The 20,325-nt window shown below is 33.6% G+C and overlaps 1 protein-coding gene across 1 annotated transcript; it reads left to right on the top strand.

Annotated features, from left to right (window-relative positions):
- Positions 1-3,984: 3,984 nt before the first annotated feature.
- LOC131610494 (uncharacterized) lies at positions 3,985-19,483 on the top strand. The gene is made up of 21 exons (XM_058882453.1): positions 3,985-4,552; positions 4,627-4,711; positions 5,595-5,634; positions 5,720-5,962; positions 7,842-7,941; positions 8,008-8,082; positions 8,455-8,553; positions 8,860-8,976; positions 9,070-9,185; positions 9,304-9,403; positions 9,760-10,118; positions 10,621-10,945; positions 11,545-11,759; positions 13,738-13,956; positions 14,941-15,127; positions 15,770-16,017; positions 16,946-17,038; positions 17,125-17,226; positions 17,321-17,699; positions 18,169-18,306; positions 18,381-19,483. Exons 1-21 carry the CDS (start codon positions 4,421-4,423, stop codon positions 19,005-19,007), a joined length of 3,999 nt encoding a protein of 1,332 aa, XP_058738436.1. The 5' UTR covers positions 3,985-4,420; the 3' UTR covers positions 19,008-19,483.
- The last annotated feature ends 842 nt before the right edge of the window (positions 19,484-20,325 follow it).

Genomic DNA, 20,325 nt, shown 5'->3' on the forward strand with positions numbered 1-20,325 from the left:
TATAATATATATATATATATATATATATATATATATATATATATATATATATATATATATATATATATATATATATATATATATATATATATATATATATATATATATATATATAATGTCAAATTAAATTTTCATATAATAATAATATAACTATTATATACCCCCACGTTAAAATATATTCTAAAACATGACATATCAATATATTATATACTCACACAAACTTGAGTCATAATTTTTTTTTTTCAATTCTAGACTTTTAACTCAATTATTTATTGAGATAAATAATATCAATTATTTCTAAACTTTTCAGGATTGTTATAATAATAACAATGTGATATTATTCATTCTCCGGTGATAATATTAACATCAAATATTTTTAAAATAATAACAAAATTCATATAAGTATTCCCAAAATTAATATTTTAGCAACCATATAATTTCAATAAAAAGTTGTATTTATTTTCAACATTTTATATTTAAAAAGATTCCCAAATAACATTCTTGTGAAATAAAGGTAGATGTATAGCGGTAAAATAATATTTATAATAATGGTGTATTAACGTATGTATTAAACGTACCGTTTCCAACGGCATCAAAGAACACATAATCTCTATAATCGCTAACGTAAAAGAACATTCAATTTAATAAAATTTAATAGTAATATAATATCATATAATTAAGACACAAACTAATTTTATAATAAATGCTTAAGAAAAAAATATCGTTAACTTTAGTTACCACATATATCATCCAAATAAATAAATAATCATTACCAACAATTCACAATATGTTTTTATTTTTTCTCAATAACATATATACCATTAAATTATGTTGACCATAAAAAATACTGTAATTAGTTCCAATTAAACCAATTAAACATGAATTTTGTATATGTTTCTTTATTTATAACTCCTCTTATTATTTGATTAACATAATAATTAAACAACAATGATAAAGTTAATGATAAAGATATATGTTAAAAAATAGTGCTAAGAGAACATGTATAATACTCAACAACAATAAAATTAGGTGAATCATTTATATGACAAAATTTCATTATATATTTTCATGATCTATGACATATAAAAATAACTACAAATTAATTTATTAGTCTATAATCTTATTTAGTTAATTTTTACCTAATAAATATTTTACTTTTCATTTACACAATTCACAAGCAACTAACAAAAATATTATCGTAGGAAAAAAAAAATTTATTTGGATTTCACATAGTCAAATATTGGAATTTTCCATTATGCTATCATCTTTTTCTCCCACGAAACAAAATCCCTTCCAAACCTTTTGTCATCGTTTTTACTACTAGCAAAAAAAATCTTTAAGATTGTTGTAGAAATTTGACCACCACTATAACTCGATCATCTCTTCTCAGAATAAGAACCATTGAACCTGCAAAATAATAAGTTATTATATAAACCTGAGGCGTGTAAGTACAATGTCCTTAAGGATTTATCCGCCTCATAAGCGCAAATCCCCCAGGATTCAACAGGTTCTTCTCAGATTCTTAATAAGACTCTGAGGCATCAGAACAACAAGAAATATTATTGGCCAGGAGATGCACCCAGAAAAACAAAGAAGGAAGGGAAGACAAAATATTTTTTTACGTTCTATTTTCCTGTGTCATTTTTGTTAATGGTAGGTGACTTTATATAAGAAAGAGAAAATTGGAGTAATGGATTTAACTCACTCAAGTCAAACTTATTAAATTATTTGACCAATTTAAAATTATCACAAAACAAAATTAATAATAAAAATATTTTCTTATATTTGTCAATTAAAGATGAGATTAAATTATTTAAAACTTTTGAAATATATTCAAAATTTACAACATTTTCTTGGTCCTTCAACAAAATTTAACACATTTTGAAAGCCCAAGTAACACTGTCTTCTTTTTCACTTTCCAAAAATGTAAACCCAATCGAAAAAGTTTTTTCATAGAAGTAACACCTATAATTTCCAATAGTGGAAGTTTGTACTTGTTGGTTTTATATGTTAAATCAATAATGGGTACAATGAGAAATGTGTTGAATAACTTTAAAGAATCAAGATGACTCCAAAATATATCTCAAACATTTTCTCCATCCTCGCACATTCTGTACATAGATACATAATAATTTTCATCCAAAAGCTTCAATAATTATTGCATTTCAGTTATGTCACTTCTTATCGCCTTACTGTTTCGGGCATGAACATTTTATATGTGCTTGATATTTGAGATATTTTGAGGACTTTTCCGTTTCAAAGTTGCAAGTATATTTTTGGGTTGTACCATGTTCAATGCTATGAAAGAAACAATTTCCTTTTCTTTAACCTTAAGGTGACATATAATGGAATGATTGGCTAACTTGCGACATATGTCATGAGTATGTATTACCACAAATTACATTAAATCTCCATGCATTAGTCACCATAAGTTATCCATGCAATTTAAAAGGACACACATTTCCTTCAACAAGTGGCATTCCGTTTCAACTTTTGGATATGATTTGTGTACTTACCATTTCTTTTGCATATTAGTGTCACAAATGCATGTCTTTTATTTGAACCATTATTTGACCTTTTGATTATAACCTCGAACCCTAATTTGGCAGTCTTTGTACGGATCTACTAGAGCATATGACCACAAACAACACACTACTGGTCATTTGTACCATTTTGACATTCAAATACACAATAGGTTTAAGGACAACATTAGGATGCACCATTTATAAGGCCAATCATAGTAGAAAATATTAAAAAGTTGATCAAATTTAACTATGAACTAATCCGGAAATACAATTTTGTATAACATTCAAGAAAAAATCATAAATGTATTTTCGGATGCAACATTCTTTTTCCAGACACAAAACCAGATTAATGTAGGTAACGAGAAAGGAAATACATGTACATTACCTTAAATTCCAACTTTTTTTGCTCATTTTAATGTGAAAAAACAAACAAATGTTGTTTTGAAGTAGAAAAGTTGATTGAGCGTGAAAGAAGGTTTTAGTAGGGTTTAAAGGAGAAATGATGTTTTTTATCACGATCAATCTAAACATGCAAGATGATGTTTTATTAAATTTCTCGCTTGATATTTTCGAAAATCCACTTTCAAAATAGTCACCAAATTAAAAAATACATGCAAGATGGTTTTTTTTTTCTTTCAAATTTCCGTTTGACAAATCTGGAACGACATTTTTATATTTGTTATTGAGTTGATAAAATAACAAAATATTTGAAAAGGTTTGTCTGAAGATATAGTTCTAGATTAGTTTTTAGAAAAATAAGGTGTCTCACTTAAATATGTACTCCCGAATTTGGATTTGGGAGGGTTATAAAATCCAATTCCTCAATAGAAATATTTAGGGTTAAATATGTTTTGGTCCCTATAAATATTTTAACTTTCATTTTTAGTCTTTATTAAAAAAATAATATATTTTAATCCCTACAAAAATTTCATACATGCAGTTTTAGTCCTTACTATTTTCTAAAATTTTAAAAATGTTTAATTACTCTTAAACTTTCAAATTTTTGAATAACTTTTTTGCGATACGTTTAAAATACAATAAAATAATTCTTTATCAAATTTTAGAATTTTTTAAAATAAAAGAATTAAATATGAGTTTTTAAAATTTTAAATAATAATAATAAAAATAATGAAAACTTCGACTTAGAAATCAAATTTTGAGTTTTTTTTCAAAATTTTTTTTTATAACGTTTTAAACATGTCTTCAAAATATTCATTCAAAAATATACATTGATTTAACAAAATGGACTAAAATTACATGCATAACAATTTTGTAGAGACTAAAGTTTACTTTTTTAATAAAAACTTAAAATGAGATATTTATAGGTATAAAAAATACATTTAACCCAAATATTTAAAATGGGAGGTGTGTTAGAAAACAAAGGGTGCAAATAGTAACTCCACTTGTTTCATCATCTTCACTACACCCAAAAAAAAATTCGAAACAAAAAAAAAAACTGAAAAGAAAATGCAAGAAAAGAAGAAGAAAATGAAGGAAACATAATACAGAACAAAATCAAGGAAAAGCTTGAAGGCATCAAGCAAAAGCAGGGATCACCGTGTTGCTTCTCTACACAACCACAATTACTGAAATTACAATTCAAGCCTCCAAAGCTAACCACTCAGTCACCAGTTAGAAACCTTCTCATACATCACACGAAAATTTTCTGTTATTTCCGTTTCGTTTATCAGAAACCAAGATACAACTAAGGAGCATCGTTCTTGAAGACGGAACAAATTCATAACTCCGTGCCGTTGACGCACATTTCAAAATCTTCACGGAGTTTGAATTTTCACCAGATTTGAACAGAATCTGAAAACGCGATTCCGATCTCAACAACTTCTGGAAACAATTTTCTCCACAATCGCTTTTCTTAGCTACGCAAATAGAAGGAAATGCTGCGACTAAAAGCGTTTCGTCCTTCCACCGATAAAATCGTTAAGATCCAATTACATCCGACGCATCCATGGATGGTAACTGCCGATGATTCAGATCGAGTATCTGTTTGGAACTGGGAGCACCGTCAGGTAAAGTTGAATTTTCATTTTTCGTTTCATTTTTCCTTTTTCTGTTGTTGTGTGTTGATTGAAACGTTTTTCAGGTGATATATGAGTTGAAAGCTGGCGGAGTCGATGAACGACGGTTAGTTGGTGCAAAATTGGAGAAATTGGCTGAGGGAGAAACAGGTTTTACTCTACTGCTGTAACTTTTTCAAAAAATTTGAATGTAAATGAATGAATTCTCGAAAAGTAGCGTTCGTAATTGTTATAGACTTCAGGCATTTGCTGTCATTGGATTGATTTGGAAATATAAATCTCATTTTATGCAAACATTACAATGATACTAGTTTTCAGTAACATTCCTCCACAGGAATTTGTTTTCATTTTTAGCATTCTTATTGTAATTGTCATTTGTCAATGTTATTTTGAGGAATTGACTAGACACGATAAGATTTCTGATTAGAAATGACAATATGAAAGAAAGTGTTAGGGTAACACCTATTGTAGAATAGATTTGGGAAAATAGGCTTAGGTGGTTTGGGCATGTAGAGAGAAGACCGGTAGATTATGTGTAAAGAGAGTAAATCAGATGAAGAGAAAGATCTAGAAAACTATAAGAGAAGTTATTAAGAAAGATCTCGAGATTAACGATTTGGATAGAAGTATGGTCTTGAATAGAACATTATGGCAGAAGTTGATCCATGTAGCCGATCCCACTTAGTGGGATAAGGCTTGGTTGTTGTTGTTGTATTTTGAGGAATTGACTAGTTATCACTTATCTATGTTTGCCAATTTGTTTTATTGCTACCGGTGAGAAAACCCTCAAATCAGGTTAATTTCTTTGTGAGCTTGAATAGTATGATAACTTATTATCATAGGGCTTACTATTGTTCCTGTTTGGTTATGCTCTGACATTATTAGGATCAAGTAAACTATAACAAATGAGTTCCTTTTTATGCACCCAGAAAACAACAATTTCTTAAGCATGTTTTGCGACCTTTTAATATTTCTGCGTTGTTCTAGTTTCAGAACTTTGTAACTATATATTTTGTTTTGTTTTGTTTGGTAGAGTCTAAAGGGAAACCAACAGAAGCTATTCGTGGAGGAAGGTAGTATACCTTGCTTTGTGTTTTTATATCATTTTTTGACTTCCATGGTTCGTTTGCTTATAATGACTTTTTACCCGCCTTAAAGTGTTAAGCAGGTGAATTTTTATGATGACGACGTGCGCTTTTGGCAACTTTGGCATAATCGCTCTGCAGCGGCAGAGGCACCAACAGCTGTCCATACTTCAACTTTCAGTTCTCCCGCCCCATCAACAAAAGGGAGGCATTTTCTTGTTATATGTTGTTTAAACAAAGCTATATTTTTGGACTTGGTGACGATGCGTGGCCGCGATGTACCAAAGCAAGAGCTTGATAACAAGTCCCTACACTGGTAAGTTTTTATTATGCTATTGTTAAAATTGCTACACACTATCTATTAAGGTAAGACATGTTAACCATCCTATGGCTGTTTTCTTTTTGTTTTGTATTGATCCTTTTCCAAATCATCCTTTTTCCACTTTCTATTATGACTGTGTAGCTGTCATTTATATAATTTTGATGTTTTTCAACTCAAGCAATGCTTTTAAAGGGTGCTATGAAGCACCCACCATGTGACGTTCAGAAAAGGGTCGGACCCATTGTGAATCTATTACTTATCAGTCATACCTTGCAATTGCAAGAGATTAATTTCAGACTCGAACATGTGATCTATCTATTCACACATCAGCAACTTCAGCAATGCTTTTTTGTTATATATCAAACTGTGCCAATATTTACATATATGCATTTTCCCGGTTCATATGGCTGGAATCATTTCATGATTATATGTCTTTGAATTAAATAATAAGAGATTCCTGAAATTTGATCATTTTTAAACGTTGTTAGTTTTTCAGTAAACTAATATACTTATAAACTATAATTTATTCCTCTCTAAATGGTCTCTATTGTTTGGGCCTGTTACCTCTCTGTTGTAATGGCTATTGTCTGAAAAGTGGTCAAATGTTGTAGTAGAGCATAGCGGAGCGAGATGGGCGAGTTGATTTGTTATTTGTATTATAAATACATCATGTAACAGAGTTGTAACCCTAATTCAATTCTAAATAATACAAAGAGGCAGTCGTAGTACTCCCAGAGACGTAGGCACAGTTTACCCATCTTCGTTAAAAAGTCCTTGTTATTTACTTTTTAGTCTCTTACTCTGATTTAGATTTCGCATGTGAGTTACAACTCTTACCCACTCCCAAATTCCCCCCTTTCATTAACAAATACAAATACAACAACCAATAAACATGCATATTCAAATTGAATAGTGGTTGGGTGGGCATTTCAGCATTTGCAGTGATATATTGCCAAATTCCATACGGAGATCTTGCTTGACAATAGTTCATTTGCCATCTTATTTTTTGTTATTATGATTGGTTGAAATAGAGGAGTGCCTAAGGAGTTTTATGTGACACAAAAGTACCGTTCAAACTAAAGGGAAAATTTTACTGGACAACAATAAGGTATGCGAAGTTGTACGACAAAATAAAGTAAGTGTATCAGAAATGAGAATGTTGTGTTGGATAAAACCAACACAAGAATAAAATAAGTGTAGCTGAAATGAGAATGTTGCGTTGGATGTGTGGTAAGACTAGACGAGATAAGATTAAAAATGATATTATTAGAGAGAGTGTTAGGGTAGCCCCTATAGTAGAAAAGATGGTGGACAATAGGCTTAGGTGGTTTGGGCATATAAAGAGAGGACCTGTAGATTCTATTGTAAGGAGAGTAGATTAGATAGAGAAGAGTCAAACAACTAGAGGTAGAGAAACACCTAGAAAAGTTATAAGAAAAACTATTAAGAAATATCTCGAGATTAATGAATTGGAAAGAAACATGGTCTTTGATAAAACTTTATGGCGTAATTTGATCCATGTAGCTGACTCCACTTAGTGGGATAAGAATTGGTTGTTGTATTTGCTGTTGTTTTGGTTATTTCTACAGATTAAAGTCCTTGGTGTGAAAAATCACTACCTTGCAAAAAGAATGCACCAAACTTCTACTTTATTCTGTCTTATACAGTTATACTCATGGAAATTTGGTATAATTTGGTATCTCATATTATATTATTGATCCTTCGTGCTTCATATGCGATCTAGTATAGTCCTCAAATCATAAATTTATTGTCAAGAATGAATGTTTTTATAGTGAATGTTTGTATTTTTCTTTTGCAATCTTCATACATGTCACAAGTTGTTTCAAGTTTCCATTTTTTTCTGCTACTACAGCATGGAGTTTCTTTATAGATCTGGCGTTGGTGATGGTCCTCTTGTGGCTTTTGGTGCATCTGACGGAGTCATCAGAGTTCTCTCAATGATTACATGGAAGGTTGGTAACCAAAATAATAATCTAGTCTCAACTATTAGCATGTTATGATGCTCCTGTTCCATGCAGCTTGCGAGAAGATACACTGGAGGTCATAAAGGAACAATCTCTTGCTTGAGGTCCTTCATGGCAGCTTCAGGCGAGGTAGATCTTGATTACCCATGGATAAATTTATGCTACATAATTTTATTTTACTAGCATTGTTTTCAGGAACTTCATACTTTTACCTATGCTCTAACAAAGAATAATATTAACCCTCACACTTTTAATATATTCTGCATTTGTAGGCATTGGCTAAGACCTGTATTAGTTCCAATTCCAACTTTATTTGCAGAAACTTTCATTTTGTGACAGCTTAGTGTCCATCTAGACAATTCATTGAGAAATTACAATTGCTTGTTAATATGGGGAATGCATGTGCTGCTTTTGTACGCTTGGATGTTACTTTTATGTGTGGAATACTTGTGACACTTCATTCCATTTTTCTTTGTGGGTGGGGTTATGGGTTGATTTCAGGCTCTCCTGGTTTCGGGTGCTAGTGATGGATTGCTCATAATTTGGAGTGCTGATCATGGACAAGATTCACGTGAACTTGTACCCAAGCTGAGTTTAAAAGTACCATTCTTTTCCTTATGCTTACTCCACTTTGTTGATTAGTTCAATAATTGATGAAAGATGAAATGTGTATCGCTTGAAATGGCTTTGAAACATGGACAAGACATTGTTTATTGTTGCTAAATTTCAGTTGTTATTTCGTCTCTGTTCAAGTAAGTCCAGGCAAAAGGTGGAAGTGAAAACATAGATTGTGTTGAACAAAACTAACTTTTGATCTCTTCTCAATTTTATGTAGCTTATATTTCTTTTTGTTTGTCATTTTTCTACCCTATTATTCTTGTTTATGGAATCACATGATGCATCTAGGCTCATGATGGCGGGGTTGTGGCAGTTGAGCTGTCCAGAGTGATGGGAGGTGCTCCTCAACTAATTACAATTGGTGCAGATAAGACATTAGCTATATGGGACACAATCTCCTTTAAGGTATGTTTTTGGGGCTAGTGCCTTCACCTTAATTCTATGAAAATCCCCTTCACGACTAGAAAGACTTAGCATTAGCATGCTTTTATTTCTCAGGAGCTGCGGCGTATAAAGCCTGTTCCAAAATTGGCTTGCCACAGTGTGGCTTCTTGGTGCCACCCTCGAGCTCCAAACCTTGATATTTTAACCTGTGTCAAAGATTCTCACATATGGTATGCAGTTTTCTTTCTCTTGCGGTGGCTTTTAGTATCTTAATTTTTTACAAGATTGTGTGATGATGCACTGTATCCATTATAGATTTGAAGATTTCTTTGTTTGAACTTTTGCTAGGGCAATTGAACATCCCACATATTCTGCTCTCACTAGGCCATTGTGCGAATTGACAACAGTTATTCCTCCACATGCTCTTGCTCCTAATAAAAAACTGAGGGTATGTGGCTAACTAGTTACCATTTTGTTAATTTTGACTTGGTTTAGAATGTATTGTTCCTTATTTTATGGTTTGAAACTTCTAAAACACTCCAAGGATATGGATGACAAGACAAGAGGTTAGGATAAGATCAAGATTGAGTGTTATGGAGTCTGTTGAAAACTATATTTCAATGCTTCATAAGTTTTTGTACGCTTCAGAATATTGTTATCATGCCCCAGGGTAATAAATCCCTTTTTAATAGAAAATAAATTGGACTTAAAGCCCATATTACTTCCTGCTGAATCCACTGTTTTTTGTTGACTCTACATGGTAATGGATTTGGTCAAATTTTTCGCCGCTGATTTTTGCTGCAGGTGTATTGTATGGTTGCACATACGCTGCAGCCACACCTTGTTGCTATTGGAACCAATATTGGTGTTGTCATCTGCGAGTTTGATGCTAGATCTCTTCCACCTGTTGCTCCCCTACCCACCCCACCAGACAGCAGAGAGCATTCTGCTGTATTTGTAATTGAAAGGGAGCTAAAGCTATTAAATTTTCAACTGAACAACTCTGTAAATCCATCCCTCGGAAATAACAGCGCCTTGTCGGAAACAGGAAGATCTCAGGGAGATTCTTTTGAACCACTGTCTGTCAAGCAGGGGAAGAAGCACATTAGCACACCAGTTCCTCACGATTCATACTCTGTTCTTTCTGTGAGCAGTTCTGGAAAGTAAGTTACTTTTATTACCATCGATTGGATTTCTTCCCATAAAGTGTATCCGTAACTAAAAGCTAGCATTTTTTCTTAAACCTACCCTCGTCCCTATATAAAGCCCCTCTTTCATCAATTCACAAAGAATTAGGAAAATTATTTAATCTACTTATTTACATTAAATTTGTCAACAATGTATATTGATTTTTCAAAATTGCCCTTCAATTATTGGGACTCACATTTTTTCACTAAATTAATTATTGTCTCTAGTATTTCAGTCATTTGGTTTTTTTTTTAATAAAAAAAAATAGTTAATGCATCTAATAATTTGGAAAGAGACTTATTAAAGGGACATTGTTTTTTTTTTTGCCAAAGAAGTATATAATTTAAATGCGGATGTACAATGCAATGCATAGAATTATAACTTCTGGTATTCCTCTTATAGGTCACAGCTTGAGATTATTAACTTAACCATGTTTTTGTATGTTGTAGCCTTTCTTACTGTATCATATGTTTGCAGGTATTTAGCAATCGTATGGCCAGATATTCCTTATTTCTCTGTCTACAAGGTCAGTGATTGGTCAATTGTTGACTCTGGCAGTGCAAGGCTTCTCGCATGGGATACTTGTCGTGACAGATTTGCTATACTGGAATCAACATTACCTCCCCGAATTCCTATAATTCCCAAGGGTAGTTCATCGAAAAGAGCAAAAGAAGCTGCTGCAGCACAAGCAGCAGCAGCTGCAGCTGCTGCTGGTTCTTCAGCTTCTGTTCAAGTGCGAATTGTGTTAGATGACGGAACATCAAATATACTAATGAGGTCTGTTGGTGCACGCAGTGAACCAGTAAGATTCTTTCAGTCTCAAATATTGCCAGTAAATGTTATAATATAGGATTGGATGATTCCGGCTTTACCGGTGGCAATGCTTCTATCTTATAAATCAAACTTCTGCAAAATTTTAAAGTAAATGGCACCTTCTTAATAGCTACTAAATTATGTACTCTTTTCTTAGATTAATCAGGGCTCTGATAAATTATGATTATCAATTGATTGAATAACTAGCTCTAGATAGTCCATGTTTGGTATATATTGTTGCTATTGCTATGCAACTGCCAATTTGGTGCTATAGAAACTAATTTATCGGATAATTCGTCGGTGAATGTTTTTTTTTGTTTTACTGTTTCTTGTAAAATATTGTAGTGAATATATTTTCGAAATTGACAATGGTGGTGTTCCAAAATGTATTTAACATGTCTTAGATTTTAAAATTCTTTATAATAAATCCACTTCTATCCTGTTGCCAAGAGTCATAAATCTGTTTGTTTTTCTATGCGAAGATAGTATGACCTCTTTTGCATGTTATTTATCAAAGAGAGTATTATTGAAAACAGGAGCAACAATTTGAATGTTAGGGTACCTTTTGAATCAATGTATCTGTTTTAGGTCATTGGTTTGCATGGAGGGGCACTGCTTGGTGTTGCCTATCGGACATCTAGAAGAATCAGTCCTATTGCTGCTACTGCTATTTCGACAATCCAGTCTATGCCGTTATCAGGTTATGGAAGCAGTGGTCTTTCTTCTTTTTCCACTTACGATGATGGATTTTCTTCACATAGATCTCCATCTGAGGCAGCACCTCAAAACTTCCAGCTATACAGGTGAAATTTGTGATTGTTGTACAGTAAAAAAACTGTGATAAATTCAGAATTCCCTTTCTTCCCCACAGCTGACCTCTAAATAGAGTATTGCCTCTTTTAAGATTAGAATGCTCACATGTATAAGGGGGCTACTTTGAATCTAGTTTTGCTTTAGGATAGGTCTACATTTATCATTATATTTTGTACATTCACATGTCTGTTTCGAGGAAATTTCCTTTTTTGACATGCAGAGAGACAGGCAGCCCTGCTGCAATACATATATTTTAATGCCAAAATGTAAGTTGTATTTTGTTAGTGGTGGGAGTTGAACCTATATTTTCCTTATCACTCCAACTCCTATGTCATTCCTCCAAGCCACCTAATCACTCCCATTTTCTTTATATCCCCTTTTTTCATTTTTTTTATATCAAAGATGTTTTTATGTCCCACTATTTATACTTCCCCTGTTTTCCGTCTAATACTATTTCTCATGGTAAGGAAAAAAATAGTTAAAAAGTGGTTACTATTTCATGCCATGTTTTTACTAACATTATTTGAAGGACGGATACTCACAGGAGCAAATGAATGTTAGTTAGGTGGATTAGTGTGTCCAATTCATTACCACACACCCCTATTTCTCTATTAAATAGTGAACTTCAAACATGCATGTCTTTCAGACCTTGCTCTGCCTGCTTAAACTCTGCAATTCATGTTGCTTTAACTCTACTTGGCCCATTTCTCTTTCTGTCCCCTGCCTTCTTTAGCCTATACCCATTTATATGTTTTTTGCACATGTAAGTTTCCTACTGGATTTATTAGCTATATGCAGTTCTTTTCATGTGATCATTTCTCCAAATGGTCATGTGATAAGGATGTTTAATGAACTGTTGCACTCTGATTAGGTAGTCACTCTCATTTTTTGCGTCAAGCCCTGTATCTGCTTCAAACACTTTATTGTCTCTCCTCTCTAGTAATTCCACTTTTTGGTACTGATGTAAGATAAGTTGCTGACCTTGCTTAGCTAAACGGCTTTTTTATGGTTCTATTTTGATTATAGTAGAAAGACATATTGTTTTTGTGTAAATAAATTGAACCCAACCCAGCAGTAGTACATAACCTTTTTCTAGTTATTTATTTGAAACCCCACTGTTCAAAACTTCTATCCATGTCACTGATATAAATTTTATCACGATGTTATCAGATCGGGTCAATATCACAAAGGACAATATCTGAGCTATTAAATCAACAATTCATCTTCGAGAATTAAATAGTACTCCTACCGGTCTCATATGTAAGCAAAAATGCAAAAAAAAGCTCACCCTTAAAGAAAACAGTCAAAGTTCCTTTAAGTTACACAGTATTTACAATTTTACACTTACATTTAGCTTTGGAAGTTGCTGAAAGCAATAAAAACATTAGGAGTAAATTTTGAATAGTAACATTCAATGTTATAATATTAGGAGACTTTTGATTATATTAAGATCATTGATTTTTTTTTTTTTTGTTGCTTACATATGAGACCTGAGGGAGTATAACATAGGAAGAACTTTTATCCATACCAAATAAAAAAATTCCTCTATGAAAGGTTAAGGTTCAGCTCTATCAAAGGTGTTCTTCTTTAATAGTAGAATCGGGCAATCTTTTGCATACTCATACTCTTTGTAAGACTATCTGTACTGATGTTTCTTACATGTTAAGAGGCTGCGGCCATGTGCTTTTACACTTGCCACCTATAATAGGTGGTTTAATCACCTTGTTTGATGCATGCTTCTGGGCCACCTCACCCTCAAATATGAAATAAGGATTTTGCCTAAACTACATGGCGTTTTTTTCCCTCCCCTCCCAATTTTGTACAACCTGTTAACCCCCTGATTTGAATCGCATTCATATAAAGTTGAATGCCAGTATTTAATTTGTCTTAGTTATAATGAGGGTAAGAAGTTCACGATTTTCGTAACATTTAGATTTAACATTGCATTTAATTTTGTTTGTGATTCAGTTGGGAGACATTTCAGCCTGTGGGAGGTCTACTTCCTCAGCCCGAATGGACTGCTTGGGACCATACTGTCGAGTATTGTGCATTTGCATACCAACAATACATAGTCATATCTTCTCTGCGCCCACAATATAGATACCTGGGAGATGTTTCGATTCCATATGCTACCAGTGCTGTTTGGCACCGGAGACAACTGTTTGTGGCGACACCAACAACTATAGAGTAAGTGTCTACCATATTACTCGGTCCTTTCGTAAGTTTACTTTAGTTTAGAGAGTCGAAATGAGAAACTATAATTTACAATGTTAATTCCCTGGCCTTTTATGAAGAGACCAACTATATCATCTATTCATAAATGACCTATGAAAAATGGTGAGTTATGATTTAGAAAATTCTGACGAACATTTATCTAGTCAGGAAGTAAATAGTAATGGCTAAACCATGCCAGCGTTGAACATTGTTGGTGTAGCTGCAGTTCTACAAAAGTTTCATCCCTCATGTGTTTGGATATTATTGTGAAAATTGAATAGTATACTTCAAATATGAATAAATACAACCACTAATCTCATTACATGTATACTATTCTAACCTAATGAGTCTGACTAATGGGCTAAAGGCCCAAATACAAACTACTAACAATAGTAAAAATAACTACTGTGAAAAAAACTATTTACAACACACTCTCTCAAGCTACTGAATGAATATTTATCATTCCTAGGCTGGAAACAATATTTTCAAAGTTATTGTTGTTTAGCCCCTTAGTTAGCAGATCTGCAAGGTTTGTTGCCTTGGAAAGAAACTTATGGAGTGCAAATAAGACAACTATCTAATTTTTCTTTGATGAAGTGTCTATCAACTTTAATATGTTATGTTCTATCAGTGTTGCACTGGATTATGGGCTATGCTAATAGTAGACTTATTATCACAATAAAGTCTCATTGGTTCATCACTCATTATCTTAAAGTTTTCGAAGATCATTTTCAGCCATAATAGTTCGCATATCCCTGGTGCCATTGCCCTGAGCTCTGCTTCAGCACTAAATCCAGACACACTTTGTATTTTACTCTTCCAGTCACAAGATTTTCACTAAAGAATCTACAGAAGCACAGACAAAAGCAATATCAGATTAATTCTCTCTTTTTTTCAAGTATTAAATTGCAACAGCTAATATTTATAAGTTATTTAACGTATATGCTTTGGTTTCAGAGTTGTTTTTGTGGACGCTGGGGTTACACAAATCGACATTGAAACTAAGAAGATGAAAGATGAGCAGAAAATGAGAGAAGCACAGACAAGAGCAATATCAGAGCATGGAGAGTTAGCACTAATTACAGTTGAAGGTCCTCAATCTTCTACAGAAGAAAGAATACCATTGAGGCCACCAATGCTGCAGGTTAAAAATGTTTTCAATTTTTGTTATATGGACATGACTGCAGACATTCAGGGTCTATTTTCACTTTCATCATGATTTAATATTTTATTTTGAGATATGTTTGATATATGTTGCTTGAGTGAGTTGAAAGAATATTTTGTATGGAAGTTTGTGTAATTAGATTTCTTCTTTGAAACCAGCATTACTTTTCAAAACTATAGTACCTCTATTAAAGACATTGATATATTCTACATCTTTGATTAATTGTTAGTTTTCTTCAGTTTTAAAGGCTGAAAGAATATGAGCTTCACATCTGAGTTTTTGTGTTATTTTTGCATTGGAGATGATTAAATTTAATTCAAGTCTATGATTCTGGTTTTATATTGTACTATTCACTAAAAGTTACGTCTTGTGAGAAATTTGAGAGCAGAGAATATTGCTCTCGAATTGGTTACATCCAGTGTTTGCTTTATCTCCTTGTTTTAAATATTGAAATTTTTGTTTTCGATCCTCATGTTGTAGTTTACACAAACACACCACTAGTTACTTTGTCATCTCATCGAATAAGAACAAACATATATTGCTGGTTTCCTTGGAGGGTGTCTTATCCTTTGATCTTGTAATTTTTCATACATATGAAGATGTTTCTTGTTCCTATTCTAGGTGGTTCGACTGGCTTCATTTCAGCATGCTCCTTCAGTGCCACCTTTTCTATCGTTACCAAAACAGTCTAGAGTTGATGGTGATGACTCTTGGACAAAAGAAGCAGAGGAGAGGAGGACAAGTGAAGTAGCAGTTGGTGGCGGGGGTGTGTCTGTGGCAGTTACTCGTTTTCCGACAGAGCAAAAACGTCCAGTTGGGCCTCTTGTTGTAGTGGGTGTCAAGGATGGAGTTCTTTGGCTAATTGACAGGTAGTTTGGGCTTCCCACTTTCAATTGGACGTTTTAGTTGGGGCATCTTACTTTCAATTGGACGTTTTAAAACAAGAAAATAGCCTAAGAAAATAAATTTGAGTTAAGTGCATATAAATTTTTTGTTAGAAAATAAATATAAGGACAATTGGTTTTGACAATTTTCTATGATCCTAAATTTCCAATACTACATATAATCTTATTGATTTTTATTTCCAGCAGTAAATATTTAATGGTCCTATTACTTCAAATACTATTTCCAAGATAACCCCTATTACGTGAGAGCTCGCGACATATATTTTTTCCTGGATTTTCTGTTCTATCTTTTGCTATAGTGCATGAAACAAATGTGATGGCTTTCACATCAGGCTATTATATGATTATCTCCCTCTAGGTTAATTCCCTTAAAATTTCAAAAATTATTTATTTTTTACTAGACAAACTAACACCTTTTGTGTATCTATACTCTTTCTATACCGATTTAAATGTAAAGGAGAGTAAATGTCTAACACTGGAGGGGGGATCAATGTGTTATTTTGATGTCACTTCGTTAGGAATGAATGTTGTGCTGGATGAGCAGTCAGCAGAAATTCAAGAAACCATGTGATTAGGAACAATTGTATTTGAAACAGAGTTCGAGTAGCACTTATAAAGGGATGTGAGGTGCACTTAATGTGTTTAGTTGAGTGTTGACTTTAAGGAGTGGTAAGCTGACTTGATGTTGGTGGTTTGGGAGAGGAACATAGGGGTTGGAGTGATAAGGAAGTCATCAGTTTAATTTCTCCCTCTAACCAAGTAACAACTAACATGAAAAAAAATTTAGCTAACACGTGCATGTTGTATTTATAAATGGAATTCATATTTAAGGTTTTTCATTTTTTTAGATACTGGTTTCAAGAATGATCTACTGATTCCTGGCTTGTGGTAGGTACATGCGAGCTCACGCCTTATCCTTGAGTCATCCCGGTATTCGTTGCCGATGTCTTGCTGCATATGGTGATGCTGTTAGTGCAGTAAAATGGTGTTGATTTCCTTCTCTCTTTTCATATTTACTGCTCACTAGTTCAGATTATATATGGATATCTCACATTATACTTTTTCAAACAGGGCAAGTAGGCTTGGGAGAGAACACCATGATGATTTAGCACAATTTATGCTAGGAATGGGATATGCTACTGAAGCACTTCATTTACCTGGATTGTCAAAGAGGTGTGTTGTATGCTTATAGTTAAGAGCTTGCAATTTTAGTTGACATTTGGGTGACATTTCTTTACTCCTTATGGTTGTTGTTTACGTTTTGCAGGTTGGAGTTTGATTTGGCAATGAAGAGTAGTGATTTGAAGAGAGCTCTTCATTGTCTTCTTACCATGAGTAACAGCCGGGATATAGGACATGATGGTACTGGACTTGGTTTGAATGACATTCTTAATTTAACAGATAAAAAACAAGATGCAACAGATAAAAAACAAGATGTAGTTGAAGGTGTTCAGGGCATAGTAAAATTCGCAAAAGAGTTCTTGGAACTTATTGATGCTGCAGATGCTACAGCACAGGGTGAAATTGCTCGTGAAGCTTTGAAGAGGTTAGCTGCCGCTGGATCAGTGAAAGGTGCTTTACAAGGTCATGAGTTGAGGGGATTAGCATTGCGCCTTGCAAATCATGGAGAGTTGACTCGGCTAAGTGTAAGCAACCTTTCCTAATATTTGCTCTTCCAACCCACTGATTTCTGTCTGTTTGGTGCATGTTGACAATTTGGCATAACAATCTAATGGAGCTGGATCATAATTAATAAATTAGAATTTTATTCAAGTAAAGCCCAATCCCGAGAACTAAGATCGAAATGGTAAATACAAGAAACAAAAAACAACACCCTGGAATTATAGAAGTGTTCATTCTTATCGTTATAGACTTCGAGAAGTGTGTGCATGTAAACATCCGTTTGTGTGAGCCTGTGAGAGAGAGAGAAGAGTTTGTGATTATTTAGATTAAAGAATTTATTTTTTAAAACTTAATACACTATTTTTTAAATAAAATGATTGTTTGATAGTGTCTTATAATATACTTCCTTTTGAGATCAGTTATTCTTCTTTAGCTTTTCAATTTTGAAGTTTTTGTTTTAATTAAAACAAAGAATTATGTTATGCACCACAGGGTCTGATAAACAACCTAATCACGCTCGGCCTGGGACGGGAAGCTGCATTTTCTGCTGCTGTTTTGGGTGACAATGCTCTAATGGAGAAAGCATGGCAGGATACTGGAATGCTGGCAGAGGCTGTTCTTCATGCTCATGTATGATCAGTTAGTTATGTACAACTAGTTTCCCACTCTATTTAGCATTTCTAGTCTGATCTTGTTGTTTTCAGGCACATGGACGTCCAACTCTGAAGAATTTGGTTCAGGCCTGGAACCAAGTTCTACAGAGAGAGGTTGAGCCTACTCCGTCACAAAAAACCGATGCTACAGCTGCATTTTTAGCTTCTCTTGAGGAGCCTAAGCTTACGAGTTTGGCAGATGCAGGGAAGAAACCACCTATTGAAATCCTACCTCCGGGGATGATGTCACTTAACGCACCTATCTCCCTTCAGAAAAAACCAGCTTCTGCTGCTCAGAATTCCCAACCACAACCAGGCAAGCCATTGGCACTGGAAGCACCTCCTACAACCACAGCAGCGCCGGACAGTTCCGCGCCGCAGCCCGAGTCTGCATCTGCACCTGCACCTGCACCTGTTAGTGATCCACCTCCATCAGACTCCACGCCAACTCCTGAGGCTGCTCCACCTGAATCAACTTCCGGGGAAACCTCTGTAGATAATGGAGTTCCTGCCCCAACATCAGTGAGTGACGAAAATCCAAATAATGGGGAAACTGTTCAGGCAGAGCCTACAAGCGATCCAGCACCTCCTGAGGCCCCGTCACCAGTAGCAGAGGTTTCAGAGACTAATACTCCAAATCCAACTACAGTGCCTGCAAGTGGCGACCCGTTCATATGATTGGTATACCTCCGCACTGTTGACGTAAATGAATTTATTTACAATTCAAGATTTATTTACATTTGTAAAGAAATCAATTTAGATATAAAGGAAATCTAGTATATTAGTTAGTAACAAGTGTAACTCTGGTACAATAGTACCTAGCAGATGTGTTTTCCTATTTTTTTTCTCAATTTTCCAAGGTGATGTCTTTTCTCATATTGTTGTGATTGTGTAATATCCGGACACATGAGTGCGGCTTTTTTTAATTCCTACTCAATTGTTTTTGGCTGTATAAATTTTCTGATTCTCTAAAACTGTACAAGTTAAAGGCCAGTCTCTAATTTGTAAAGAGTTTGTGGTTGCATATACAATTATACCTAGCTGCAATCTTTTCTTGTCGTGTTCTTTTTAGCCATTCATAGCTGGACATGAGAGCTGGTTTCTTTATTTGAGAGATCAAGTGATATTTGGATATCTCCTATTCTCCTGGCTAATGGCTTTCTTCTGTATTTGTATTGATGGCTCTGATGTATATCTATCTCCACCATATATTTACGGGGAATTTCTCAATGCAACTTATATATTATTAAAACACCTCGTAAAAATATAATAGTCCCTAGGTTTTGGAGATGACGCACCAAAAACAGATATAATTCATTTATTTTTAAGATACGTCCTAAATTTATGATTAAATTTATTTCGAAAATGCATTTTCAAAATTTTTTCAGAAATGTATTTCTAAAACTATTGAAAATAATACATTTGGTTAATAAGTAGTACAACCTGATTTTTCTCAAACAAAAAAAAAAGATAAGTATCCAACAAGAAAATTACTCTATGCCTATAAATATAAAATTGATTATAGGAAGCAACTAAACAAGCATTATATTGTAAAATAAATCTATTTTAGTTAGTAGTGACTATAGTAACAGCGAAGAAAATGACCACTTAATCACCGTCTCCTGCCGGTAGTCTTGGCCACTTTTTTTTTTATTCATTCAGCAGATTTTTGAAATTATTAAAAAAAAATATTATAGATGGTTATTTCTGTCCATAAATATTGGAGTTACAACTCATTATATTTTTAAGGGTTAAATATACGATTCCCCTATGTCATTAGCGCGACTTTTGGTTTTTCCCGAAGTATTTTTTTTGTGATTCATTCCTTATAAAACAAAGATTCTATCTTCAGTGACCCCTATTCCTGGTATAAAATCTTAAAAAACTTAAGGCTTAATAACACTTTTCGTCCTCGTATTTTGATCAACTCACGAATCTGGTCCTTCATTTTTAAAACAAAACAAAGTAGTCGTTGTACTTGCCTAAAGTATGTAAA

Source organism: Vicia villosa, linkage group LG6, assembly GCF_029867415.1.
Source record: "Vicia villosa cultivar HV-30 ecotype Madison, WI linkage group LG6, Vvil1.0, whole genome shotgun sequence".
In the NCBI taxonomy this organism is placed as follows: domain Eukaryota; kingdom Viridiplantae; phylum Streptophyta; class Magnoliopsida; order Fabales; family Fabaceae; genus Vicia; species Vicia villosa.

What these genes read in the sequence shown, in the direction of transcription:
- LOC131610494 (XM_058882453.1), top strand. Translation starts at nt 4,421, where the DNA reads ATGCTGCGACTAAAAGCGTTTCGTCCTTCCACCGATAAAATCGTTAAG. An exon ending in ATTGGCTGAGGGAGAAACAG is followed by an intron (nt 4,712 to 5,594) that starts GTTTTACTCTAC and finishes TTTGTTTGGTAG; the next exon opens with AGTCTAAAGGGAAACCAACA. An exon ending in GTCAAAGATTCTCACATATG is followed by an intron (nt 9,186 to 9,303) that starts GTATGCAGTTTT and finishes AACTTTTGCTAG; the next exon opens with GGCAATTGAACATCCCACAT.